Source organism: Balaenoptera borealis (genome assembly GCF_965194805.1).
Source record: "Balaenoptera borealis genome assembly, chromosome: 19".
NCBI classification, from domain to species: Eukaryota; Metazoa; Chordata; class Mammalia; order Artiodactyla; family Balaenopteridae; genus Balaenoptera; species Balaenoptera borealis.
Window position 1 is genome coordinate 52,733,100 of NC_138878.1, and position 27,804 is coordinate 52,760,903.

Sequence of the window (27,804 nt, forward strand, 5' to 3'; positions counted from 1 at the left end):
AAAGGAGAGACAATTAGGCTGCCACCAGACTTCTCATTGCCATCACTGAACCTGGACATGGGAAAATGGCTACATACCATTGAGAGAAAGAGTGACACAAAAATATTATCCCTGGTAAGATCGTTCATGTGTTCTGATTACAAAATCTTTTCATTTCATCCATGACTTAAGAAGTTTACCACTCATGTATTGTATCCATAGAAAGTACTGGAATTATTCTAACCCAACAAAAAATTGAGACATCTGAAAATAGAAGACAGAAGGGAGAGAGAACAGTGGCAAGCAAGGTGTGTTTGTGTGTATAGATATTCAAAGCCAAATGGGTTCATGTTGATAGTGGGACTAGAGATTTGTGAGATGTACTAATATTTTTTTAATCAGAGAGGTGTATTCTCTGTTGCTTCTCCCTCAAGACAAAAAGGGAGAGAAAAAACATGGATTCTAGGAATTAACAATGACGAGAAAGAGTGTGACGCCCTGGGGAGACTGAAGGCTGCCTTGAGCTGGCGTGGGGTCTGTATAAGGTGCACAGGTGGCTACAGGTGGTGCGGGGCAGAAGGTGACTGGAGTGGCCAAGACTTGATAAATTGAAGGAAAGGTGAGCACATGTGCCTGGTGGGGTGTGTGTGTGTGTGTGTGTGTGTGATTCTTGTTTCCTGAAGGTAATATTTGACTTTTAAAAAGAATTTATTGAAGTATAATATGCATACTGATAAGTATACATGTCAGAAAGGTACAGCTCAAATCTTCTCAAACTTGAACACATATGTGTAACCAGCATTCAACCTCCTACCCCTGGGGCCTACTTCCATTCACTGCTCCCCAGGGGTAACCATTAGACACAAATTTAGCCTGCTTTTGTACTTTCTACAGCATGAGTCTGTAGGATGCTTCTTTTGCTCAACTTTAAGTCTGTGAAATTCATCCACATTGTTGTGTGTAGTTGTGGAGCAATCATCCTCATTGCTGGAGAGTACACCCGATTTATTTTGGCATTCTACCATTGATGGGCATTTAGGTAGATGCCAGTTTGGGGCTCTTATGAATAAAGCTGCTGTGAATATTCTAGCACATCTTTTGGTGAATGTATGTATGCATTTCTGTGGGTAGGGATCTATGGATGGAACGGCTGGGTTATTGGAGGAATGCTTTTCACATCCTGCTCTTGACTTTTCTATAGTTGCCTTGAGAAAATCATTGGCTGTCCCTTCACCACAGAAATCAGCAGGAACAATCCCAGGATGCTGGTGTCCAAGAAAGAGTTAGGGAGTAAGCAGTTGCCTTTGGACATTCACCCAATCCTCCATTCTACTGCCTTCAAACTTCCAGAACTGAGTACAGTAAGTCCCCCACATACAAACGAGTTCTGTTCTGAGAGCGCATTCATAAGTCCAATTTGTTCGTAAGTCCAACAAAGTTAGCCTAGGTACCCAACTAACACAATCAGCTATATAGTACTGTACTGTAATAGGTTTATAATACTTTTCACACAAATAATACATAAAAAATAAGGAAAACATTTTTAATCTTACAGTACAGCACCTTGAAAAGTACAGTAGTACAGTACAACAGCTGGCATACAGGGGCTGGCATTGAGTGAACAGGCAAGAAGAGTTACTGACTGGAGGAGGGAGAGGAGGTGGGAGATGGTAGAGCTGAAGGATCATCAGCAGTCGGAGACGGAGGGCAAGCTGCAATTTCACTCATGCCTGACTTTGATGGCAAAGGTTCTGGTTCTCTGCTGGATTCAATTCTATCTACCCTCTTGAAAAGATGGTCCAGTGATGTCTGGATAGTAGCTCTTTTTTTCTCATCATAAATGACACACGGTAGCACTGGATTGCATTCTGAACGACTGCTGCAACCTTCGTGTACTGTTCTACGTTTGGGTCCTGTGCCTCAAAAACTAACAAACAGTGCCTCCTCAAATAAAGAAAATCCCCTTGCCATTTCCTGTGTCGTGAATCTCTTCGGTTCTTCAGTTACTTCTTCTTCCTCTTGTCTCTCTTCGTCCTTTCTCTGGGCACGTTCACATCTTTCAAATTTCGCAACTTGAAGGTTCGTATGTAGGGGACTGTAACTACAATTGCTGTAATTACTGTAATTACAATTGCTGTAATTACTGTAATTACAATTGCTGTAATTACTGTAATTACAATTGCTGTAATTACAATTTAGAGAGACTGCCTGCTGTGTGGAGGGACAGCAACTAAGAGTCAACATGCCTAGGGCTCTCACTTGGGGCTCAGCCATCTCCTGGCTCCTAAAATTCACCTCTACTGGCACAACTAGAAAACCCAGCTAATACTCCCAAAGTTTAGAACTTAACACATATATCCCCGAAGACAAATTATTGGAACAAGGTGGACCAGGAATTTGAAATAATCTTGGTCAGTTCACTTAAGAGGATAAAAGAATATCTTAGCAACATGAATCAAAAATAAGAAATCCTTAGAAAACCAAGTGTTAATACACAACTATGAAAATAGAATTGGAATATAGAACAAAGTAGATGGGATAAAAAGCAGAATGGATACAGCTGAGTCGGAAAGTCAGATAGAGGAACCCTCCCAGCAGATTAAAAGAGAAAAAAGAGGGAGATTAAAAGGCAGTAAAAAAAACCCCCAATAACCAAGTCATATGGAGGATCGACCTAAATTTGCTTCCATTTCCGGGGGATATAGTGGAGGTAGGAAAAGTTAGCACGCTTTTAATCTGCAATGTTGAACTAGAGGTCGTTACTAAACTTCCAACCTTAAGACCTATTCCAAACCTTTCCCTGCTTCTAACAGCCACTCCAGGCTTGAGCCAGCCCTGAACAATTGTGACAGCTACCCAGCTGTCTCTTTGCTTCAACTCTGCGCTCTCCCCACCCCTGCCCCAATCCACCCTCCACTCAGCAGCTAGAGTGGACTTTTAAAAAATACAGACCACATGATGTCACTCCCTTGTTTAAATCCTCCAATGCCTTTCCTTCACACTTAAAATTCAAACACCTTCCTATGGTCTACAAGATGCTGCAACATCTGGCTACTGCCCTCTCTGCAAACTCACCTCCTGACACTCTCTTACTGCTAAATTCCTCAGAGCCTTTGTACTTGCTGTTCCATTGGCTGGGACTCCTTTCTCTAGATCTTCAATGTGGAGGCTTCTTTCCATCCTACAAATCTTAACATATCCCAATCTTAAGTAGTACCACTGATTACTGTTACATCACTCTGTTTCCTTTGTAGTGCTTACCAATACCGGAAATGATCTCATTTACTTATGTCTTGTTTATTTCCTTGTATTCTGCAGGATAATGTCAATTCTGTGAGGCAGGAATCTTTCCTATCTTGTTCAATGCAGTATTCCTGGGCCCAAAAGAGTACCTGTCACACAGTAGGTACTTGGTAGATGTTTACTGAATGATTGAATGAACCCTGAGGGAACTCACACACACAGAAAAAGAAGGACAACTCATATGATTTATTATCCTCGAAAGTGCCAGTGTCGGGGGGAGACTTTGTCCAGGGGACAAAGTTAGGACATGGACATCTGAGTCCAAAGGGTCTGCAAGGAGCAAGGAGGGCCCTCTGTCCCTGGCACACTGAGGGAGAGGGGACCAGGGCATCCTCAGGGTCTCCTGGATTGTGGAGACATCTGTCACCAGACAAAGTGAGTAGAGAAAGTGAAGAACATGAACAGTCATCCCAGGATGACAATCATGATGCCCGTGGCCAAGGCCATGATAGAATTCCTCTCTGCCCTAACTCTGTCTCCCTAGCTGTTGACATCCTGGCTCTGTGGGGAAGGGGGAGGCTGGTTGATGAGTGGCCTCAGAAGTTGGGTGCAGTAGGAGGAGTTGATCCAGGGAAGAGAGGGGTTCTTGGTTGGGGTGGGGCTGAAGGGACGCCAGAGGGGGCTTCCTTAGGAGGAAACCAGAGCCAGGGTAGGGAGGAGAGTCAGGACAGGACCCAAGGAGAAGGGGGAACAGGAAGAGGGAAAGGAGACAAAGGACACAGTGAAATAAAAACAGCGTTCTGGGAAGAAGCAGAGTGGTGGAATGTGAGAGGGGCAGGGTAGGCTCCTGGAGAAAAGGGGGAGCAAATGGGGAGCTGTCCCTCTGAGAGGCTGGAGAGGGATGGGGAGAAGGTAGGGCTCTGGGGAGAACAGGGGGAAGGGGGAGAAATGGGTTAGGAGAGAGAGGGGTACTCCTGGGTTGGGAGATAAGGGGTTTTGCCTCACTCTGACAGAGAAAATGAGGGCTGGAATCCCGAAAGGGACACAGCAGAGGAGGGACACGATGGACGCAGGCAGGAGGTCTCCACAGGATGGTCCACAGACATCACCAGACGGCCTAATGAGGCCTACAGAGCTCAAGGAGCTGCAGCTTACACTTCAGGCCAGTAGGGGAGAGACCAGCACACATAAGGTCTGCAGACAGCAAGGGGGGACAGCCGAGACCCTGAGGAATGGGGAGGGCTGACCTGACCCCACCAGTCAGGAGGGAGCTGGAAGCTGACCCTGGCTCACCAGCAAGGGGCACATGGGCCCCAGCGATGATGCACCACAGGATCCATAAAACACTTGCTGTCCCATCACCTCCCTCCTGTACCGTTTAACTCTCTCCCTAATCATCTATAATGTCCTCCTGCCTTCCTCTAGGCCCCTTGCAGCTGCCAATAATCTTTGTGTACTACATACCCCCTTCCATATCCCATAATCCTCTCCGTGTGGCCCCCAAATCCCCACCTCATAACCCTCTCCCTGTCCACACATCACCCTCTCTCTGACCCACAAATCCCCTCCCCGTCCACCATAACCTCCTCCCCATCTCATCCTAGCATTCCCTGTGGCCCTTAACTCCCTGTTCCCATACCCCCTCCCTTTCCTGGTAACTTTCTCCCATCCCCTTAACCCCATCTAGGCTACATAACAAGACCCCAGTCACCCCACAACCCCCTGGCCATCCCCCCACCTGTCTCCTCATGCCCCGTAATTCTCCCTGGTCCTAAGTGCCTGTTTTTGTGCCCTCATAAGCCTCATCCTATCCTGCTGGAATCCTCTTTCATCCCCTTTAACATCCCCACAGTCCCTGGTCAGCCAACCAACTCATTTCAGGTCCAACCACCCAGGGGGGAATGATGTCACCAAGGCATGGCCTCTCCCATCATCCAGTCTGCCTCTGAGTCTGCTTTCCTTTCAGCATTGTGATTGTGATTCCCTTCAGCATATGGGGGGGAGGAGTTTCAAGGTTTTTCTTTTAGCCTGGGTTTCTGACTAGCTCAATGAATATAGAGGCTATTTCCTGGGTGTTTCCCCATCTCCTGATTGGCTTGAAGAATTCAGATACTTGCTTTTCTTTTAGCAAATTGGACCACAGATTGTTCACAAAATATAAAATGGGTGGGCCTTTGTAACTGGCTGCTATTTCCCAGTCTGACCTGCAGGTGGGTTCCTTGAGTGTGAAGAGTGGAATTTACCAATTCATTCCATATGAACTTATTTGCTACCTACTTGTGCCTGGGCTTGTGCTGGGCCCTGGGAACCAATAGGTGACCAAGACAGATAAATCCAGGGCTCTCATGGAATTCACAGTCCAAGACAGAAGATAACTATTCATATGAATAAATAAACGAGATAATTTTTTCAGGTGGTACCAAGTATTCTCAAAGGAAAGAGATAGAAGGATGTGTTAGAGAGGGATCTAGGAAGGCAGCCTGACCAGGAGGAAGGGGAGAGGGAGGTCAAGGCAGGATTCTCTGAGTTGGAGGTATCTGAGTGGAGACCTGAAGGCTAGGAAGGAGCCAGCCCTGAAAAGATTTGGTGGAAAGAGTTCTAGATGGGGGCACACAAGTGCAAAGGCCCTGACATGGGAAGGAGGTTGATGAGACTGAGAGACAGAAACAGTGGCAGTATGGCTGGAGTGTGGTAAGGGAGGGGCAAGGGGCAGGAAGGGAGGAAGAAGAGGAGGGCAGAAACCTGCACACCTAGGCAAGGACTTTGGGTTTTATTCTAAGAGTTGTGGGAGTGTTTTGAAAGGTCAAGCCTGGTGTGTGCTGTGATTTTTGATTTAGGCTTTAGAGATGCTCTGAGCTGAGGCATGGTGAATGGACAGTGGGCAGGCGATGGAGAGGTAGTAGGTTCCTACTTTTCCTGTGGCTTCAAAGAAGAAATGACAGAGTCCAGGCATGGGGCAGGAGCAGGGGCAGGGGTGTCTGGCATAGAGACGGTCTCAGGGAAGGTCAACCCAGAAAGGAGTGAGGCAGCATGATCTTGGAATATCAGAGCCCTGCCCTCATGGATTCCTGCTTGGCCCTGGATTCCTGGTCAACAGCCCTCCAGTTTCGAGGGCTCCTGCCCCTTCCCTTGAATTTTAACTTCTAATTGGCATATTATAGTCTCCTTGGGCTGTCTGTCCACATTATCGACGGGTGATTGGCTGTGTTTCCCTAGGGGGTGGGCCTTTCACAGTGCCCTTCCTGAAGCACCCCAGCTGTGCAGGGTGGACTCCAGGTCAGGTGATGCCACAGGGGTGTGAAAAGGGGGCAGTTCAGAATGAAGTAAACAGCACTGAAAAAGTGAGTGGCCAGCAGTGGGACCCAGAAACCTGGAGAGTCAGAGGATATTTGCAGGGAAAAGGGACTGATCAACAGTACCTGCTGGAATGGAAAGTGCCCTTTCATGGAGCTGTTAGGAGCCTCTCTGTGGCCCTGTTCTGAACAGACACAGGAGAGTGCTTCGACAACACCAGACTCTGGGAGCCTAGGGGACAGTGAAGATGAGTGAAGGGAGTTAGAGAATAGATGCCTCCTTCAACAAGTTGGCTAAGGAAGGGATAAAAGAGCAGGGCCTTAAGCCATCCCCTAGAGAAGATGGACCATGGACCCAAAGAGAACCAGGAACTGGGAGGGTGTCTATACCCCTACCAGCACAGCAACTGTATGAAATACACCCACATTCCAACCTTCAATACATTTGTTTGTTCATTCTGTTTTGGTTTTGCTGCCAAGAATTTCAAGTAATTTTTTATAACTCTGAACAGTTCTCTTTGATTAACATTAAATCTACTGAGCAGCACTTAAAGAATTCATGTAACACGAAGAACTCCCTACCAAGTGTTTTAAAACGTTTACCAGGACCAAATTTAATCATTTTAAAAGTTGACATTTTATGTTTGGAGGAACTAAATTTTTATTGGTTCTGATTTTGTAGTGCTTTGTAGATGATAAATTGTTTGCAGAGCTAAAATATTTCCTAGGCCTTGGACAGTTCCCAGACTGAGCACTGCATCCAGAAGAGGAGGAAACGTTTGAACCACTGTGCATACCACAAACCCAGAGGAGAAAAATTATTGTGCCTTCCAATGCCTGATGACTTGCCAGTGCTCCATAGTTTCAGAATAAATAGCTGCCGTTATGGTAGGACTAATGGAAAAGGAAGACAAGTCCTTTAACAAAACATAAGGAGAATTCTCCAAAATGTGCCAATAGAGTAGAAAAATTAAAACCTGGAGCTAGGATGTATTGTCAAGTTTTGTTGATTTTATTTAATTTTGTTGGTTTGACTTTGGAACCATATAAATATTTTGTACAGTTTTTTTTAAACCAACAATTAAAAACTAATCCCTAAAATGAAAAGAAAATTCAACAAATGAGTGTAAATGAGTATCTAGCTAACAGCATAATCAGACAGGAATTATTCCAAGTAACTTTAAACACAGTGATTTGACTTTACATCCCTAGTGGATATGCTCTAAGAAAAAAATGAACCAAGAAAAGAATCCTTAACTGTTTTCAGTGATCATAATTTTGGTGGTAGTATTGGTATTGTTTATCTGAGATTGCTGAGATAAATTGGACAATATAAACAAACTATTAGATGATATTCTTACTTTTATCATTCCTGGTGTCACCGTGAACTTGGATTTTTGGCATGAGAAAAGAGATACATGTAAGATGAGAAAGGTTAGGTAAACACTCTGTCGTCTTGATTTTGAATTGGAAATATTGGTATGGATTCCTGTTACAGTTTATCTTTAAAATGCTTTCTGTTTAAACAGAAACAGACTCACAGCTATAGAGAAGAAACTAGTAGTTACCAGTGAGGAGAGGGAAGAGGGGAGAGGCAAGATAAGGGTAGGGGATTAAGAGATACAAACTACTATGTGTAAAAGAGTTAAGCTACAAGGATGTACTGGACAGCAAAGGGAAATATAGCCATTATTTTATAACAACTTTAAATAGAGTATAATCTATAAAAATACTGAATCACGATGTTGTACACCTGTAACTAATAAAATATTGTATATCAACTATCCTTCAAATTAAAAAAGTTTTTTTTTTAATGTTTTCTGGTTCTGACTACTGTAAAGACTTAGGAACAATGACCAACGGTAGCTTTCAGATTTTAATTTTGGCATTCTCACAGGCAAGGGAATAAAACACAAAGTTCAGGAAGTGCCAAAGCTGGGGACTCTGACAAAATATCCCCCATTGTTCGCTGATACTCCAAAGAGCCACAACCTCAGCTTAAAGGTCAACATAAAGAAACCAACTAAAACATGGATTGTAGCTTGGCTTCATCCATCATCTAATGGACGGCTTCGCCCATCAGCCTCAGGTGTTCCACTTAGATATAGACCCCAGACTGATAGACCTCCCACGCTTGGAGGAAACAAATGGAAATCCAATATGGAGGAAAATAAGATCATTCTAGGCCTCAAATTGTTCTTAGAAGTATCTTCAAACACAGTGCCAAACTCATAAAGATAACCAGCCCCATATGAAAATAAGGACCCATGAGAAAGAAAGAACAGAAACAAAAGAAAATAGACACAGAAGCATAAACACTTCAAATAGTGGCATTATTAGCTACAAGCATGCAAACCATGTGCGGAGAAATAAACATAAGTTTGAAAATTTTAGGGAAGAAATTGGAAACTGTTTGAAGTGACAGAGATTTGAGAGAAAACCAAACAAATTCTCGAGCTGAGAAATATCAGGAATTGATAGGAAGAATCCCATGGATGAGATTAACAGGAGATTAGACACAGATGAAGAGAGAAATTGTAACCAGAAGACAGGTCAGAAAAAAACTAAAGAGACCGCAGTATGGAGGGAAAAAAAGGAAGAAGTTCTGTCGTACATGTGACTAGAATCCCAGAAAGAAGAGAAGAGAATGGTGCAGAGGAAACATTTGAAGAAATAATGACAAGGAATTTTCCAGAACTAATGACTGATATCAGACCGTGGACTAGTTCAAGAAGTCCAGTGAACCCCAAACAGGATAATTACAATTCACATCTAATTATAGTAATACTTTAGCAACACTGCAGAAAACCATAGGCAGAGAGGAAATATTAAAATCAGTTCCTTCAGTGGAATGACAGACTGATGGCTGACTTCTAAACAGCAAGAAAATGAAGCTCAGAAGTTGGTAGAATGACCATCTTCAACATCTGAAATAAACTACCAACCAAAACTTACATGCACAGCAAAAATAATCTTCAAGAATGAAGAAACTGTGTGCCTGTGGTGAGGGCCTACAGCCACAGGAATGCACATGGATAGCCAGGGCTCCCACAGCTGCTTGTCAGCCCAGTTCCCGGGGCCCTGTCTCCTCTCACTGGCCTGCACTGCTGGGACCACCTGCAGCTAGCCCCTCCAGCCGTGCCCCTGCATGCTGCTGGCCGAACTCCCGGCACCGGCCTCCGCTGCCATGCACCTGGGGCAAGACCTTGCAGCCACAAGCGTGCTGCCAAGAGCCAGGAGCCCGGCAGCTGAGAGCGTGCCCCTAACTGGGCCTGGCCCTTCCTGATGGCTGGCCCCTGCCACCACGTGTGTGTCTGAAACTGATGCCTGCCCCTACACAGGCACCCGCAGCCAGCCTGCCACAGCCAAGTGGGTGCACCCCACTGGCTCCGGCCACCACAGATGCCTGCCCTGGTCCCTAACCGCTGGACATACAGGTGTTGCTGAGAACCCCAGCAGGACTTGCAGACACGGAAGACCCCTCTCCCACCACGGCACTCACCAAGGACCATGCAGTCGTTGATGTTGTGGGCACAGTGGCCCGGCCCCCATACCACCCCATTGCCCCAGTATGTCACCTCACTGTCTTCTATAATTCAATTAGAGTTGCCCGATTTCTCTCCCTTCTTGACTGCCCCTTCTTATCCCCCACAGCCCTCCCTGACACCCAGTGACCCTTTCCCTGTCCTCCGTAACACCGTTTCTGCCCCCTCATGCATTTTCTCTGTCCTACTTTAATCTATCCCTGTCCTCCCAGAATTGTTTCTTGTTCCTTGATCACCTCTAGACTTTTGCAGCTATAATGGCACCTGTCTCCTTGTAACACCCCATCCCTCACTACTCTCTCTCTATCCCCGTACATTACCTCCCCCTTTAAGCTGCAGTGTGTTCCCCTATCAACTCTCCTAGTCCTCCTCTAATCCTCTCCCATTCCCCCTCTAATCCTCTCCCATTCCCCCGTCCCAGTCCTCCCTTACCTTGAGCCTGGTCCCCTGCCAGTCTCTTTTCTATATCCCCTAACCAGCTCTCTTTCTTCCTAGCCCCTTCTCTGTCCAGACATGATCCTACTACCTCGATCCCTTAACTTAACCAACTCTTTCTAGATGGCACTCCACTTACCTCATTAAGGCCCCAGGGCCATGCCTTCAATTCCTCAGGCCTGGAGAGGGCGGTGGGGTGTGACGTCATCGGGGCGCGATCTGTTCACCAACGTTGACTTCGCCTTTAATTTCCGCAATGGGATTGATTATTGAAATATAAACGGCAGAGTCCCAAATGTTTCGTTCAGATTTCTGCTCCATTTGAGGACTCTAGGCCTCTGTCACCTAGGAAACGTCTTCTGAATGAGTGAATTGGGTGGGGTTTCAGTTATTTGCATCTATCCTCCAGTTTGAACTCCTGATTGGTTCAACATGTAGAATATGTGGGTCTAAGGCACAAGTATACTATATTCCTGACTGAACCTCTGATTGGTTCCAGGCATGCAGAAGGCAGGATTTATTAATTCACTGAACATATTTGAATTTAGCAACTTACTGTGTGCCAGGCCCTGTGTTCAGCCCCCAGGGAACAAGTGGTGACCAAGGCAGACAAGGCTGTGGCTCTCCTGGAGCTCACAATTCACAGGGGACATGGAGGGTCAACAGCCAAATAAACTAGGTGACTTCAGAGTGGACCAATGACTAAGAAGGGAATAACTAGAAGGAAGGGGGGGCACCTAGGAGAAGTGGAAAAAGAGAAAGCTCTCTGCAGAGGGGCCACTGGAGCTGAGATGTGCAGGATGAGTTAGCCAAGAGGAGATCTGGGGGAAACGAAGGAGTTCCAGGCAGGGGAGCAGCAAGTGCAGAGGTCCTGAGTTGGGAGAGAGGTGTGTGTGTTCCAGGAGCGGGAGCGAGAGCACTGTGGCTGGAGTCGGGGAGGCATGAGGGAGGGTGTGAGGGGGGCAGAAGCAGACGAGGCAGGGCTTGGACATCTGAGTGAGAGATCTGGATTTCATCCTAAGAGCCACGGGAACCTGTTGGAAGATGTCGATCTGAAAGAGATGTGATGTGATTTAGATTGTGGAGCAGCTCTGGCTGCCCAGAGCAGGATGGAGAGTGGGAGGCAGCAGGCCCTTGATTTGCCAGGAACCTCAAACCCCCCAAAGCAGAAGCTGGGCGCGGGGGTGTGCAGAGCAGGTGTCAGCAAGGGGCCCCACTTCCGACCTTCGCAGGAGTATTCTCTGAGACGAGGCCTGACTGGCTCTGGTCTGTCCGCTTTCTGGTTGTGTCAGGGCTAAGCTGGGGACCTCTCCTGCTCCCTGCCAGCCAACTGGGGTATAGGTTCCGAGCCCTCCCCAGGAAAAGCCAACAGTCCCTTGGCCAGGTGATCAAGGTTAACATTACTAGTGACAAATCATGTTGACCTGATGTACTCCCTGATAAGATGTGATGAAACGTGCACTTCACCTCTGGATGTTCTTCCCCCAAACCTGTACTCTCCGTCTAAGTTTGAGAAAAACATTACACCCACCCTAAATTGAAGGACATTATCCAAATACCTGACTCCAAATAGGTTTTTAAATTTTAGCCATTCTAGTGAGTGTGTGATGACATCGTCATTTTTATTGCATTTTCAATCTAACATGCAGTAAAATTGACCTTTATTAGTGTACAGTTCAATGACGTTGATACACAGAGAGATAGATTTGTGTAACCACCATCAAAATCAGGATATGGAAGGGCTTCATTACCCCAGAATATCTCCCTTGGGCTATCCCTTCACAGTCACACCCCCCACTCCTCTATCCCTGGCCACCACTGATCTGTCAGCATAGTTTTGTCTTTGTGAGAGTGCCACCCGAAAAGGAATCACACAGTGTTTAACTTTTGAGACTGGCTTTTTTTCACTTGGCATAATGCCTTGGAGATTCATCCAAGTTGATGCATGTATGAAGTTCATTCCTTTGATTGCTAAGTAGTGTTTCACTGCGTGAATGTACAACAATTTGTTTATCCATTCACTGTATAGAGCTGCCATAACTATTCACGTACAGGTTTTTGTGTGAACTTAAATTTTTATTTCTCTAGGGTAAATACCCAGGAATGGAACTGGAGGGTCTTAGGGCAATTGTACATTGAACTTCATAAAGTGTCAAACTATTTTCCAGAGTGGCTGTGCCTTTTTGTATTCCATCCAGCAATGTGTGAGAGTTCAGGTTACTCTGCATTCCAACTAACACTTGAGATTGTCAGGGTTTTTTGATTTTTGTTTTTTTTCAGCCATTTTATTTAGCCACACTTACTAATGTAAGTAATGTAGTGGGACCTCACAGTGGTTTTAACTTGCATTTCCCTAATGTCCAATGAGGTTGAATATCGTTTCCCGCGTTCATATGCCTTCCTCATATCCTCTTTGGTGAAGTGTGTTTTCAAGTTTTTCTGCCCATTTTCCCCCAGCTTTATTGAGATATAATTGACATATAACACTGTGTAAGTGTAAAGTGTACAACCTGTTGATTTGATCACTTATATATTGCAAAATGATTACCACTGGAGCATCAGCAAACACCTCCATCATGCTGCATGATTACCATTTCTTTTTTGTGCTGAGAACATTTAGATCTAATTTCAGAGCAATTGTCAGGTATATATATATATATATATATATATATAATATATTATAATAAAATAATAGCATGTAATATAAATACAATATATAATCTCCAGAGCTCATTCACCTTATACCTGGAAGTTTGTACCCTCTGAAGGCTCAGCTCGTCAGTAAATCTGCTGACGGAGGAGGGAGGAGGTGTGAAGCCTGGTGGTGCTAGCTGCCTCATTAAGTTTCACTGCTGTGGTTGGGGGTGGCAGCACAACTTGCTGCTGGACCCAGTTGACCCTCCTCTGGTTGGAGCACCTCCTGCTTCCACCAGACAGGGATGAATGCTCAGCTCCCTGCTCAGCCCTGCCAACATGGCCCTGGTGGGAGGAGAATCAGAGCATTGCCTGGTTCTCCTGGCTTGGGGGTACAATAGCATCTCCCTGCTTGGTCCCACTGATGCGACCCTCCTGGGGAAAAAGATGTGTGTCCTAGTCAGCTCGGGCCACCGTAAATAAATACTGTAGACTGGGTGGCTTAAATGACAGAACTTTATTTTCTCACAGATCTGGAGACGGGAAGTCTGCCATCATACTGCCAGCATAGTTGGGTTCTGGTGGGAGCTTTCTTCTTGGCTTGCAGACAGCCGCCTTCTCACTCTGTCCTCATGTGGTAGAGAGAAAGGGAGCAAGCTCTCACTGTCTCTTCTTATAAGAGCACTAATTCCACCAGGATTACCCCACCCTCATGACCTCATCTAATCCTAATTACCTCCTAAAAGTCCTGTCTCCAAATATAATCATACTAAGGGTTAGGGTTTCAACATATCAATTGTGTGGGGACACAATTGAGTCCATAGCAATGCTCAAACTCCCTACTCGTCAGACAAATGCAAATTAAAGCAATAAGGAGCTACTGTATAATTTCTCACCCGTCAAATTGGCAAAAATTCATAGGATTGATGATATTGCATGCTGACAAGAAGACAAAGAATGATCCTTTCAAACCCTGGGACTGGAAGTGTGACTTGGTGAGGCCTTTGCGGAAGCATCACGGTATGACGACCACAAAGTCCTAATACTTCAACCCTGCAATCTTACTTCTTGGACTCTATTCTAGAGTAGTACTTGCTTACTTGCACAGAGAAGCACGTTCATGGATGTTCTTGGCAGGATTGTTTGCGGCAGCCAAAAGATAGAAATCATCTTAATATCCAACTGGAGGGTCCTAGTAGTAAATTTTGTAATCCCTGACATGACCCACGAGGCAGTTATTAAAAAGAGGGAGTGAAAATCAGGGTATAGGTTATCTTTTGTGGAGAAGTAACTGGAAGAGGACATGGGGGTCTTCTGGTCTGGGCCTTGTTTCAGGTGCAGGTTACAGGAATATGCTGTTTGTGAAAGTCCATTGGTCTACACATATGATTGGGGCACTCTTATGCACTTCCATAAAAATATTTTTAAAATAGGAGACTCAGTGTTCTCTTGGTTTAAATGAGATTCAGATTCTCAAACTCTTCATTTAAATAAGAAATCTAGGTCTATCATGGGTCCTTAGTGGGTATTTCTTGGGTGGGAGGAGTATTGGTTTTCTCTTTTTAATTCACACATCTGTGAGAAAAGAGGAGCCATGCCTACAGTTTCCTTCTGACTCAAAGAAAATTCAAAAGCAGATCTCTTGTCCAGGAAATAAGGATGTCAGTTCAAGTATTGCTAAGTCACCTGAAATAAGTATTATTAAGATACTTGAAATAAGTTCGATGTCTCATCAAAACTGTAGACTGTAAGAAGTTAAAAATCACAATCACAGGACATGGTGATAATGTTGCAGTCTGAGTGTCTTAAAGCTTGTTAAGTTTTCTGGGGTTAGATGTAAAACTTGCAAGACCAATTCATGGTGTGGAACAGAATCTGCTTTTCTGCAGCTGCTTATTCTTTTGAGATTGTCCCTCTTATCCTGCTAAGAGTTCTTTCACCAGAAGGAAGAAGGGCCCACAGGTTCATGCCAGTGCTGGAATCCCATGAGCTATCCTTGAGGGAGAAAAGGCAGCTCTGAGAACCTGGCCTTTTATTCTATGGACCAGAAGAGGACAGAAGAGGATTACTGACAAGTAGAATACAGGGCATTTGGTGTTGAAAATCTTCAGTTTTGACACGAAAGTATTTTCAAGACCTAGAGGTAAGCAGAAAAGATGTGCGGTACCAATGTGTTTGTATATGTATGCACATGGAAATGCTTATAAAGGTAACTGGAAAGAGTTACAATAAAATATTGTCAGCAATTACCTTTGAGAGGGGGAAATTGATACCAGGACCAGCCATAAAAGTGAACTTCTCTTCTCCTTCAGACTCTTTTTATTACTTGATTTTTTGTGAGAATATATTTGTGTGAAAGTTGTGCAAATTAAAAAAAATCCCATGGTACTTCCCTGGCAGGCCAGAGGTTAAGACTCCGCGCTCCCAATGCAGGGGCGGAGGGTGCGGGTTACATCCCTGGTCAGGGAACTAAGATCCCGCATGTCAAGGCACTGCCGCGTGACACAGCCAAAAAACAAAAACAAAAACAAAAACAAAAAAACCACAAGGAAATAAACAGGTTTAATAATCCAAGGTAAAAAGAGAATAAAACATTACCTGGCCTATTTGATCATGGTGAATTCTGTTGAGAGCAGTTACAGAGTTCTTCTGGAGAAAGTTTGGGAACAATTCGTGAAGGGGCACATAGATAACTGAGCAAATAGAACAGAGGACGGAGGAGGAGGAAGATGAGGAGAAGCAGGAGGAGGAGGGAGAGGAGGGGCAAAAACTGGAGGAGAAGGAGGAGGAAGAAAAAAAGGAAGAAAAAAATCTGAAGGACTACAGGGAGATGTGTTGCTCGGCTGTTGAGCTCAAAAATTAGTTCAGAGTATGTAATCAGCATAAACCACCAGGCCCAGTAATGGAGCATACTTACATGGGCATAATGAAATGCAAGCCCTATAAACTGAATTTAAAATTGTAGTCTTATTCTGTGGGAAGTAGGGGAGAGAGAGAAGAAAGGGTAGGTGTTAAATCTGCATGTTTCATTATAGTAATTCAACTGATGGCCTCTCAAGATATAAGAATATAAGTTTTGGGTTTGTTTTATATTTACATGGTGGTGAATACCAGATGAATGCCTGAGAGTGGAATACAGGTTGGGGGAAGTCAGGGAGCTAAAGCAGAGAAGACTGGTTGGCTTTCTAAATCTTATAGCACAATGTGACTTTTTTGGATTTGGCTGTTCATGCTGATGTGTGCCATCCTGACTTGACGTGGCTTTGCAGCTGAATGTGACAGGCCCAGCTTGGGCTGGTCTGGGGAGGAACAGGGATGGCTGACCCGCCAGACCCACTAACACAGCAGACAAGCAGATATAATCCCCTTTCCAGGCACACCCATAACATGGAGCATTATCCCATGAACAAGTGTAATCTCTGCAGATACCCAGGGCCATGGAGGTAATAGAAACAGCATTGTAACAGCTAAGGTTAAGGTTAACCATAGACTAGCACTTTCGTTCTTTCCTTTCACTCATTATTTTCTGTAAACCTTCCAAGATGGGTCTCTTGTTGGGTATGAATTTAAAGCTGTAACCCCAGATGTCTAAGAAATGTAACTCTATTTTCCTGCATCTGCACTGGCTAGGGTGGATTAAGTTGTAGAAATAGGCAGGCCATACATGACGTGGCACAACATAATAGTTTATTTTCCACTCAATCATGGGAGGCAGTGGGGGAAAGGGTGACTGTTCCTAAGAATGATTCAGGGGCCGAGGCTGATGGGAGCTCTTCCATTCTACAACATGTGACTTTCAAATCACCATGGGTATCACTTGCCCAATCAGCTAGGGTAGGAGGAAAATGGGGGAGCGCCTGTGGGAGGTGGGTTAAGGCCAGGGTTGTTCGTGGCGCACATCGCTTGTGATCACATTCCGTGAAGCCAAAGACAGTCTCATGGCCACGCAGGGGAACCTAGGAAATGTGGCTGAGTAGTGCTCCCAGGAAGAAAAGGAGACGAACATTGGGAAAGAGTCAGCAGTCTTTCCCACAGCTATTCAACTTAATTTCTACTGATAATTTCCATTCCTCTTGATTGTGGAAACTTAATCCTGCTACGTCTAAGGTTTCTGGGGCTGAATTTGGGGTTGTCCGTGAAGCTAGGGCCCCAGAAGGAACCCCTGAGTGTTGTCTATGGGATCAGCCTATGTCTCTGTTTTCATTCATTCTGGATGGCTCCTGTGTTATCTCTGGTTCCCCTCTGATAGTCATTGCCACTCTGGCACTTGGCATTCCTATAGCCTTCGCCTCCTTCTCACCAAGCTGGGACATGAGATATCCTACTTGGCTGTCAGGCCATTTCTCCCTAAACCTCCACACCATACAGCATATTTTCTTTGAGATCTTAAAGCCTCTCTAGGGTTTATATGTGAAGTAGGAATACAGGTGTTATCTGGGGTCTTTGACACCCTGCCCCTTCCTGAGATGCAGGCTATTAGGGGCCTTCTGATGGATATACTGGCATCTAGTCTTCCTCTACTTCCCCTATTCCATGAATAGGGGGCCATTTCCCTTTCAGGACTGGGGGAGAGGTGGTCTTGATCAGCTCTTCTGCCAAATCTACTATTCATTTCTTGAGGTTTTTCCTTCTTTCTTTAAGAGTTTGACTTTTAATCTCAAAAGCTGGAGGAGGTTTCTGTTTTCCTATCCCTGCTCCGAGACACTAGAAGCCTGGAATTCCAGCTTGAATGAACCTAGAGAACATTAATTCAAATTTCTAAATATCATTCCACATTGGCAATTATTATGTCCATTTTACAAAGGAAGCAGGTTCAAGAAAATTATCTTGTTCAAGGATATACATTTTTTAAGTGTCAGAGGTGGGATGTAAACCCACATCTGTCTGATTTCTATGTCTCTGTGCTTTACCATTAGGTCATTCGGATTTTCACATGATCTGGGAAACACATAGCCCTAGAGAAACACAGACACTGACTCAGAAACACACACACGCACACACAGGAGAAGCTGGAACATTCCCTTCAATTTTATTGGTTTAAATAAATACTTTTCTGAAAGAGCAGCCCAGTATCAAGGAGCTTAGGGCATCTAGAGCATGAAAGTGAGAATCCTCAAGGTGGATGATGACAGATTTGGAGGCCAAGAGGATGAAGTAACATGGTGTTCCTGGGCTAGTGGGTTGCTTGGATGTTGAGTTCCTTGGCTGGTAGGTTTCCTGGCTAGGGGATGTCTCAGCTGTTGGTTTCTTCCATGGTGGCTGATTTGGCTGGTTAGTGTCTTGGTGGGTGGGTTCTGTTGGGATGGGTGAACCCACTGGCTACTGGGCCTGGTCTTCACACAAATAGGGCATAGTAATAAATGATGCCTAAACCGATGAGTATAGCGAATACATCCAGCCAACCAGTTCGGCCTGAGTTGATATAAGCCTCTTCCCAATCGCTGTTCTTGTTGGCCTCCTTGGTCTGTAGGAATGGGAGCTTTAGATTTGGGTTTCTGAGTCCAGCCTTGTGACACCCTTGGGTAATGGCTGGAGACCTTAGGTTACTGAGGGAAAATCTCTACCCACATCCCAGGACAGGAGCAGATGCAAGGGGGCAGGTAGAGGACAGGATGGGCCAAGGTTTAGGCACTAGTTTACCTTGTGACAGAAGAAGGCTGCTGGTAGTCCCAGGGGAGGGAAAAGAAGTATGCCTATGACGGTCATACACAAGTAATCCGGGGCATAAAATGCCAGTTCTTCTGGTGTCTGTACAGGCCCTTGTGGCTTAGCTTCGTCAGGTGGGGCGCCTGGAGCGGGTGGGGCCACTGGAGCGGGTGGGGCCCCTGGAGCGGGTGGGGCGCCTGGAGCGGGTGGGGCCCCTGGAGCGGGTGGGGCGCCTGGAGCGGGTGGGGCCCCTGGAGCGGGTGGGGCGCCTGGAGCGGGTGGGGCGCCTGTGGCGGGTTTCGGGGGCATAACTTTTCCACTCCAAAAGACTCCAAGTATCTTGAAAACAGAGAGCCAAACCCACTACACCTCCCCTTGTTCTATCCGGAATCCCAAGACCCAAACCGTCGAAGTCCAGTACTTCACAGTGGAGACACCAGCGCAAGTCCTGATTGGTTGCCGGTGTGAGGGGGCGTGGTCCCACTGTACTCTGCTCCTCCAGGACTCAGAGGGTGCTCCACCCTCTATCAGGACATTGACTCTGCCCACCCTGATAGGAATTGGTTGCAAGCCATGAGGTTGGATTCTGGCTCCTCCTCCTTCCTGCAGACCCCTATCTGCAGACAGGGCAGGAGCGAGTACCGGGGACCCCTCCCAAGAAATATGGGAACAAGGAGGTAGACAAGCCTAGTAAGAAAACTAGGGGGCTTACAAACAAAAGGGAAAGGAAATGAAAAATAGTAACAGATTATAAAATATTAAATTAAAAAAGAATTCTAGTCCATACTGACAGAAAAAAAGAAAAATAAGAGAGAAACAAGGTGAAAAGGGGGAAGGTCTTTCTTAGAGTAGAATGCCATCTAATAAATATCGATGGAATGATGGAAATGAGAAATCCCCATTGTGGTAGGCAGAATCTAAGATGGCCCCAAGATTCCTGCTCACTGGTATACATACACCTGCTCCCAGTTACTCATTCAAGTACTAATCTGTGGGCTGCTGTGAAGGGATTTTGCAGATGTAGTTAAGGTCCACAGTCAGTTAATGTTAAAATAGGGAGAATATCTTCAGAGGGTCTAACCTGATCAGGTGAGTTCCTAAAAGGAACTGGATTTTACTGGCAAAAAAGGATTCCAGGCATGAGGCAGATTAGAGGCAAGGGAGATTCTCCATGGCTGGCTCTAAGTAGGAGAGGGCCACAGAGCAAGGAATGCAAGCAGCCTCTAGCTGAGAGAGGCTCCCAACTGACAGCCAGCAGGGAAATGGGGACTTTACTTCTACAACAGTAAGGATCTGAATCCTGCCATAACCATATTCATTTGGAAGAGGGTCCTAGCTCCAAATGAGAATGCAGGCCAACACCTTGATTTTAACCTTATGAGATCGTGAGCAGAGAGCCCGCCATTCTGACCTACAGAACTCAGAGTTAATAACTAAATTTGTGGGAATTTGTTATGCATCATTAGAAAACTAACAACCATTCAAAACCATAGTAATTACTGGCTCAGGTAATTACCATCAATGAATGCTAATACCACTGGGTTTTAGCTGATACTACCCTTGGCTTGTGGTTTTAGAGGAAAAGAGGGTGTGATTCCAGACTGGCATGAACTTGTGGGCCCTTCTTCCCTCGGGTGAAAAGAACTCGTAGAAGGATAAGAGGGACAATCTCAAAAGAATAAGCAGCTGCAGAAAAGCAGATTCTGTTCCACACCATGAATTGGTCTTGCAAGTTTTACATCTAACCCCAGAAAACTTAACAAGCTTTAAGACACTCAGACTGCAACATTATCACCATGTCCTGTGATTGTGATTTTTAACTTCATACAGTCTACAGTTTTGATAAGACATCGAACTTATTTCAAGTATCTTAATAATACTTATTTCAGGTGACTTAGCAATACTTGAACTGACATCCTTATTTCCTGGACAAGAGATCTGCTTTTGAATTTTCTTTGAGTCAGAAGGAAACTGTAAGCATGGCTCCTCTTTTCTCACAGATGTGTGAATTAAAAAGAGAAAACCAATACTCCTCCCACCCAAGAAATACCCACTAAGGACCCATGATAGACCTAGATTTCTTATTTAAATGAAGAGTTTGAGAATCTGAGTCTCATTTAAACCAAGAGAACACTGAGTCTCCTATTTTAAAAATATTTTTATGGAAGTGCATAAGAGTGCCCCAATCATATGTGTAGACCAATGGACTTTCACAAACAGCATATTCCTGTAACCTGCACCTGAAACAAGGCCCAGACCAGAAGACCCCCGTGTCCTCTTCCAGTTACTTCTCCACAAAAGATAACCTATACCCTGATTTTCACTCCCTCTTTTTAATAACTGCCTCATGGGTCATGTCAGGGATTACAAAATTTACTACTAGGACCCTCCAGTTGGATATTAAGATGATTTCTATCTTTTGGCTGCCGCAAACAATCCTGCCAAGAACATCCATGAACGTGCTTCTCTGTGCAAGTAAGCAAGTACTACTCTAGAATAGAGTCCAAGAAGTAAGATTGCAGGGTTGAAGTATTAGGACTTTGTGGTCGTCATACCGTGATGCTTCCGCAAAGGCCTCACCAAGTCACACTTCCAGTCCCAGGGTTTGAAAGGATCATTCTTTGTCTTCTTGTCAGCATGCAATATCATCAATCCTATGAATTTTTGCCAATTTGACGGGTGAGAAATTATACAGTAGCTCCTTATTGCTTTAATTTGTATTTGTCTGACGAGTAGGGAGTTTGAGCATTGCTATGGACTCAATTGTGTCCCCACACAATTGATATGTTGAAACCCTAACCCTTAGTATGATTATATTTGGAGACAGGACTTTTAGGAGGTAATTAGGATTAGATGAGGTCATGAGGGTGGGGTAATCCTGGTGGAATTAGTGCTCTTATAAGAAGAGACAGTGAGAGCTTGCTCCCTTTCTCTCTACCACATGAGGACAGAGTGAGAAGGCGGCTGTCTGCAAGCCAAGAAGAAAGCTCCCACCAGAACCCAACTATGCTGGCAGTATGATGGCAGACTTCCCGTCTCCAGATCTGTGAGAAAATAAAGTTCTGTCATTTAAGCCACCCAGTCTACAGTATTTATTTACGGTGGCCCGAGCTGACTAGGACACACATCTTTTTCCCCAGGAGGGTCGCATCAGTGGGACCAAGCAGGGAGATGCTATTGTACCCCCAAGCCAGGAGAACCAGGCAATGCTCTGATTCTCCTCCCACCAGGGCCATGTTGGCAGGGCTGAGCAGGGAGCTGAGCATTCATCCCTGTCTGGTGGAAGCAGGAGGTGCTCCAACCAGAGGAGGGTCAACTGGGTCCAGCAGCAAGTTGTGCTGCCACCCCCAACCACAGCAGTGAAACTTAATGAGGCAGCTAGCACCACCAGGCTTCACACCTCCTCCCTCCTCCGTCAGCAGATTTACTGACGAGCTGAGCCTTCAGAGGGTACAAACTTCCAGGTATAAGGTGAATGAGCTCTGGAGATTATATATTGTATTTATATTACATGCTATTATTTTATTATAATATATTATATATATATATATATATATATATACCTGACAATTGCTCTGAAATTAGATCTAAATGTTCTCAGCACAAAAAAGAAATGGTAATCATGCAGCATGATGGAGGTGTTTGCTGATGCTCCAGTGGTAATCATTTTGCAATATATAAGTGATCAAATCAACAGGTTGTACACTTTACACTTACACAGTGTTATATGTCAATTATATCTCAATAAAGCTGGGGGAAAATGGGCAGAAAAACTTGAAAACACACTTCACCAAAGAGGATATGAGGAAGGCATATGAACGCGGGAAACGATATTCAACCTCATTGGACATTAGGGAAATGCAAGTTAAAACCACTGTGAGGTCCCACTACATTACTTACATTAGTAAGTGTGGCTAAATAAAATGGCTGAAAAAAAACAAAAATCAAAAAACCCTGACAATCTCAAGTGTTAGTTGGAATGCAGAGTAACCTGAACTCTCACACATTGCTGGATGGAATACAAAAAGGCACAGCCACTCTGGAAAATAGTTTGACACTTTATGAAGTTCAATGTACAATTGCCCTAAGACCCTCCAGTTCCATTCCTGGGTATTTACCCTAGAGAAATAAAAATTTAAGTTCACACAAAAACCTGTACGTGAATAGTTATGGCAGCTCTATACAGTGAATGGATAAACAAATTGTTGTACATTCATGCAGTGAAACACTACTTAGCAATCAAAGGAATGAACTTCATACATGCATCAACTTGGATGAATCTCCAAGGCATTATGCCAAGTGAAAAAAAGCCAGTCTCAAAAGTTAAACACTGTGTGATTCCTTTTCGGGTGGCACTCTCACAAAGACAAAACTATGCTGACAGATCAGTGGTGGCCAGGGATAGAGGAGTGGGGGTGTGACTGTGAAGGGATAGCCCAAGGGAGATATTCTGGGGTAATGAAGCCCTTCCATATCCTGATTTTGATGGTGGTTACACAAATCTATCTCTCTGTGTATCAACGTCATTGAACTGTACACTAATAAAGGTCAATTTTACTGCATGTTAGATTGAAAATGCAATAAAAATGACGATGTCATCACACACTCACTAGAATGGCTAAAATTTAAAAACCTATTTGGAGTCAGGTATTTGGATAATGTCCTTCAATTTAGGGTGGGTGTAATGTTTTTCTCAATCTTAGATGGAGATTACAGGTTTGGGGGAAGAACATCCAGAGGTGAAGTGCACGTTTCATCACTTCTCATCAGGGAGTACATCAGGTCAACATGATTTGTCACTAGTAATGTTAACCTTGATCATCTGGCCAAGGGACTGTTGGCTTTTCCTGGGGAGGGCTCGGAACCTATACCCCAGCTGGCTGGCAGGGAGCAGGAGAGGTCCCCAGCTTAGCCCTGACACAGCCAGAAAGCGGACAGACCAGAGCCAGTCAGGCCTCGTCTCAGAGAATACTACTGCGAAGGTCGGAAGTGGGGCCCCTTGCTGACACCTGCTCTGCTCACCCTCGTGCCCAGCTTCTGCTTTGGGGGGTTTGAGGTTCCTGGCAAATCAAGGGCCTGCTGCCTCCCACTCTCCATCCTGCTCTGGGCAGCCAGAGCTGCTCCACAATCTAAATCACATCACATCTCTTTCAGATCGACATCTTCCAACAGGTTCCCGTGGCTCTTAGGATGAAATCCAGATCTCTCACTCAGATGTCCAAGCCCTGCCTCGTCTGCTTCTGCCCCCCTCACACCCTCTCTCATGCCTCCCCGACTCCAGCCACAGTGCTCTCGCTCCCGCTCCTGGAACACACACACCTCTCTCCCAACTCAGGACCTCTGCACTTGCTGCTCCCCTGCCTGGAACTCTTTCGTTTCCCCCAGATCTCCTCTTGGCTAACTCATCCTGCACATCTCAGCTCCAGTGGCCCCTCTGCAGAGAGCTTTCTCTTTTTCCACTTCTCCTAGGTGCCCCCCCTTCCTTCTAGTTATTCCCTTCTTAGTCATTGGTCCACTCTGAAGTCACCTAGTTTATTTGGCTGTTGACCCTCCATGTCCCCTGTGAATTGTGAGCTCCAGGAGAGCCACAGCCTTGTCTGCCTTGGTCACCACTTGTTCCCTGGGGGCTGAACACAGGGCCTGGCACACAGTAAGTTGCTAAATTCAAATATGTTCAGTGAATTAATAAATCCTGCCTTCTGCATGCCTGGAACCAATCAGAGGTTCAGTCAGGAATATAGTATACTTGTGCCTTAGACCCACATATTCTACATGTTGAACCAATCAGGAGTTCAAACTGGAGGATAGATGCAAATTACTGAAACCCCACCCAATTCACTCATTCAGAAGACGTTTCCTAGGTGACAGAGGCCTAGAGTCCTCAAATGGAGCAGAAATCTGAACGAAACATTTGGGACTCTGCCGTTTATATTTCAATAACCAATCCCATTGCGGAAATTAAAGGCGAAGTCCATGTTGGTAAACAGATCGCGCCCGATGACGTCACACCCCACCGCCCTCTCCAGGCCTGAGGAATTGAAGGCATGGCCCTGGGGCCTTAATGAGGTAAGTGGAGTGCCATCTAGAAAGAGTTGGTTAAGTTAAGGGATCGAGGCAGTAGGATCATGTCTGGACAGAGAAGGGGTTAGGAGGAAAGAGAGCTGGTTAGGGGATATAGAAAAGAGACTGGCAGGGGACCAGGCTCAAGGTAAGGGAGGACTGGGACGGGGGAATGGGAGAGGATTAGAGGGGGAATGGGAGAGGATTAGAGGAGGACTAGGAGAGTTGATAGGGGAACACACTGCAACTTAAAGGGGGAGGTAATGTACGGGGATAGAGAGAGAGTAGTGAGGGATGGGGTGTTACAAGGAAACAGGTGCCATTATAGCTGCAAAAGTCTAGAGGTGATCAAGGAACAAGAAACAATTCTGGGAGGACAGGGATAGATTAAAGTAGGACAGAGAAAATGCATGAGGGGGCAGAAACAGTCTTACGGAGGACAGGGAAAGGGTCACTGGGTGTCAGGGAGGGCTGTGGGGGATAAGAAGGGGCAGTCAAGAAGGGAGAGAAATCGGGCAACTCTAATTGAATTATAGAAGACAGTGAGGTGACATACTGGGGCAATGGGGTGGTATGGGGGCAGGGCCACTGTGCCCACAACATCAACGACTGCATGGTCCTTGGTGAGTGCCGTGGTGGGAGAGGGGTCTTCTGTGTCTGCAAGTCCTGCTGGGGTTCTCAGCAACACCTGTATGTCCAGCGGTTAGGGACCAGGGCAGGCATCTGTGGTGGCCGGAGCCAGTGGGGTGCACCCACTTGGCTGTGGCAGGCTGGCTGCGGGTGCCTGTGTAGGGGCAGGCATCAGTTTCAGACACACACGTGGTGGCAGGGGCCAGCCATCAGGAAGGGCCAGGCCCAGTTAGGGGCACGCTCTCAGCTGCCGGGCTCCTGGCTCTTGGCAGCACGCTTGTGGCTGCAAGGTCTTGCCCCAGGTGCATGGCAGCGGAGGCCGGTGCCGGGAGTTCGGCCAGCAGCATGCAGGGGCACGGCTGGAGGGGCTAGCTGCAGGTGGTCCCAGCAGTGCAGGCCAGTGAGAGGAGACAGGGCCCCGGGAACTGGGCTGACAAGCAGCTGTGGGAGCCCTGGCTATCCATGTGCATTCCTGTGGCTGTAGGCCCTCACCACAGGCACACAGTTTCTTCATTCTTGAAGAATATTTTTGCTGTGCATGTAAGTTTTGGTTGGCAGTTAGTTTATTTCAGATGTTGAAGATAATCATTCTACCATCTTCTGAGCTTCATTTTCTTGCTGTTTAGAAGTCAGCCATCGGTCTGTCATTCCACTGAAGGAACTGATTTTAATATTTCCTCTCTGCCTATGGTTTTCTGCAGTGTTGCTAAAGTATTACTATAATTAGATGTGAATTGTAATTATCCTGTTTGGGGTTCACTGGACTTCTTGAACTAGTCCACGGTCTGATGTCAGTCATTAGTTCTGGAAAATTCCTTGTCATTATTTCTTCAAATGCTTCCTCTGTGCCATTCTCTTCTCTTCTTTCTGGGATTCTAGTCACATGTACGACAGAACCTCTTCCTTTTTTCCCTCCATACTGCGGTCTCTTTAGTTTTTTTCTGACCTGTCTTCTGGTTACAATTTCTCTCTTCATCTGTGTCTAATCTCCTGTTAATCTCATCCATGGGATTCTTCCTATCAATTCCTGATATTTCTCAGCTCGAGAATTTGTTTGGTTTTCTCTCAAATCTCTGTCACTTCAAACAGTTTCCAATTTCTTCCCTAAAATTTTCAAACTTGTGTTTATTTCTCTGCACATGGTTTGCATGCTTGTAGCTAATAATGCCACTATTTGAAGTGTTTATGCTTCTGTGTCTATTTTCTTTTGTTTCTGTTCTTTCTTTCTCATGGGTCCTTATTTTCATATGGGCCTGGTTATCTTTATGAGTTTGGCACTGTGTTTGAAGATATTTCTAAGAATAATTTGAGGCCTAGAATGATCTTATTTTCCTCCATAGTGGATTTCCATTTGTTTCTTCCAAGCATGGGACGTCTATTAGTCTGGGGTCTATATCTAAGTGAACACCTGAGGCTGATGGGCGAAGCCATCCATCAGATGATGGATGAAGCCAAGCTACAAGTCCATGTTTTAGTTGGTTTCTTTATGTTGACCTTTAAGCTGAGGTTGTGGCTCTTTGGAGTATCAGCGAACAATGGGGGATGTTTTGTCAGAGTCCCCAGCTTTGGCACTTCCTGAACTTTGTGTTTTATTCCCTTGCCTGTGAGAATGCCAAAATTAAAATCTGAAAGCTACAGTTGGTCATTGTTTCTAGTCCTTTCAGTAGTCAAGTGTGGAGAAAAGGGAAGCCTCTTGCACTGTCAGTGGGAATGTAAATTGATACAGCCACTATGGAGAACAGTATGGAGGTTCCTTAAAAACCTAAAAATAGAACTACCATAAGACCCAGCAATCCCAGTACTGGGCATATACCCTGAGAAAACCATAATTCAAAAAGAGTCATGTACCACAATGGTCATTGCAGCTCTATTTACAATAGCCAGGACATGGAAGCAACCTAAGTGTCCATCGACAGATGAATGGATAAAGAAGATGTGGCACGTATATACAATGGAATATTACTCAGCCATAAAAAGAAATGAAATTGTGTTATTTGTAGTGAGGTGGATGGACCTAGAGTTGTCATACAGAGTGAAGTAAGTCAGAAAGAGAAAAACAAATACTATATGCTAATACATATATATGGAATCTAAAAAATAAAAAAAAAAATATATATATATATATATAAATATGGTTCTGAAGAACCTAGGGGCGGGACAGGAATAAAGATGCAGACGTGGAGAATGGACTTGAGGACACGGGGAGGGGGAAGGGTAAGCTGGGACGAAATGAGAGAGTGGCGTGGACTTATAAATACTAACAAATGTAAAATAGATAGCTAGTGGGAAGCAGCTGCATAGCACAGGGAGATCAGCTCGGTGCTTTGTGACCACCTAGA

At 45.2% G+C, this 27,804-nt stretch overlaps 2 protein-coding genes and 1 pseudogene across 5 annotated transcripts in view; 1 reads left to right on the forward strand and 2 right to left on the reverse strand.

The window, feature by feature from the left end:
• The window catches only part of LOC309617389 (TLC domain-containing protein 3A pseudogene), an 8,493-nt pseudogene extending 6,422 nt beyond the window's left edge, over positions 1–2,071 (forward strand). The window contains exon 2 of the transcript XR_014249821.1: positions 1–2,071. This exon is cut by the window's left edge and continues 1,272 nt beyond it. The product of XR_014249821.1 is annotated as a TLC domain-containing protein 3A pseudogene (transcript).
• Positions 1–27,804, reverse strand: part of ATP4A (ATPase H+/K+ transporting subunit alpha) — a gene marked incomplete at its 5' end in the record, with an annotated part of 100,561 nt that overhangs the window by 38,042 nt on the left and 34,715 nt on the right. For 2 of the 3 annotated variants that reach the window (XM_082369593.1, XM_082369592.1), the window contains one exon: positions 7,877–7,903. The exons of the other annotated variant lie outside the window; for it this stretch is intronic. In XM_082369593.1, coding sequence (XP_082225719.1) covers positions 7,877–7,885 — 9 coding nt within the window. The remainder of the gene's footprint in view (positions 1–7,876; positions 7,904–27,804) is intronic. 3 annotated transcript variants of the gene reach the window in all.
• PMIS2 (PMIS2 transmembrane protein) lies at positions 13,777–21,424 on the reverse strand (the record flags this gene model as incomplete). The annotated part of the gene is given in 3 exon segments (XM_082367172.1): positions 13,777–18,623; positions 18,764–18,918; positions 21,331–21,424. Coding segments are annotated over 3 exon segments (408 nt in total). The 3' UTR covers positions 13,777–18,464.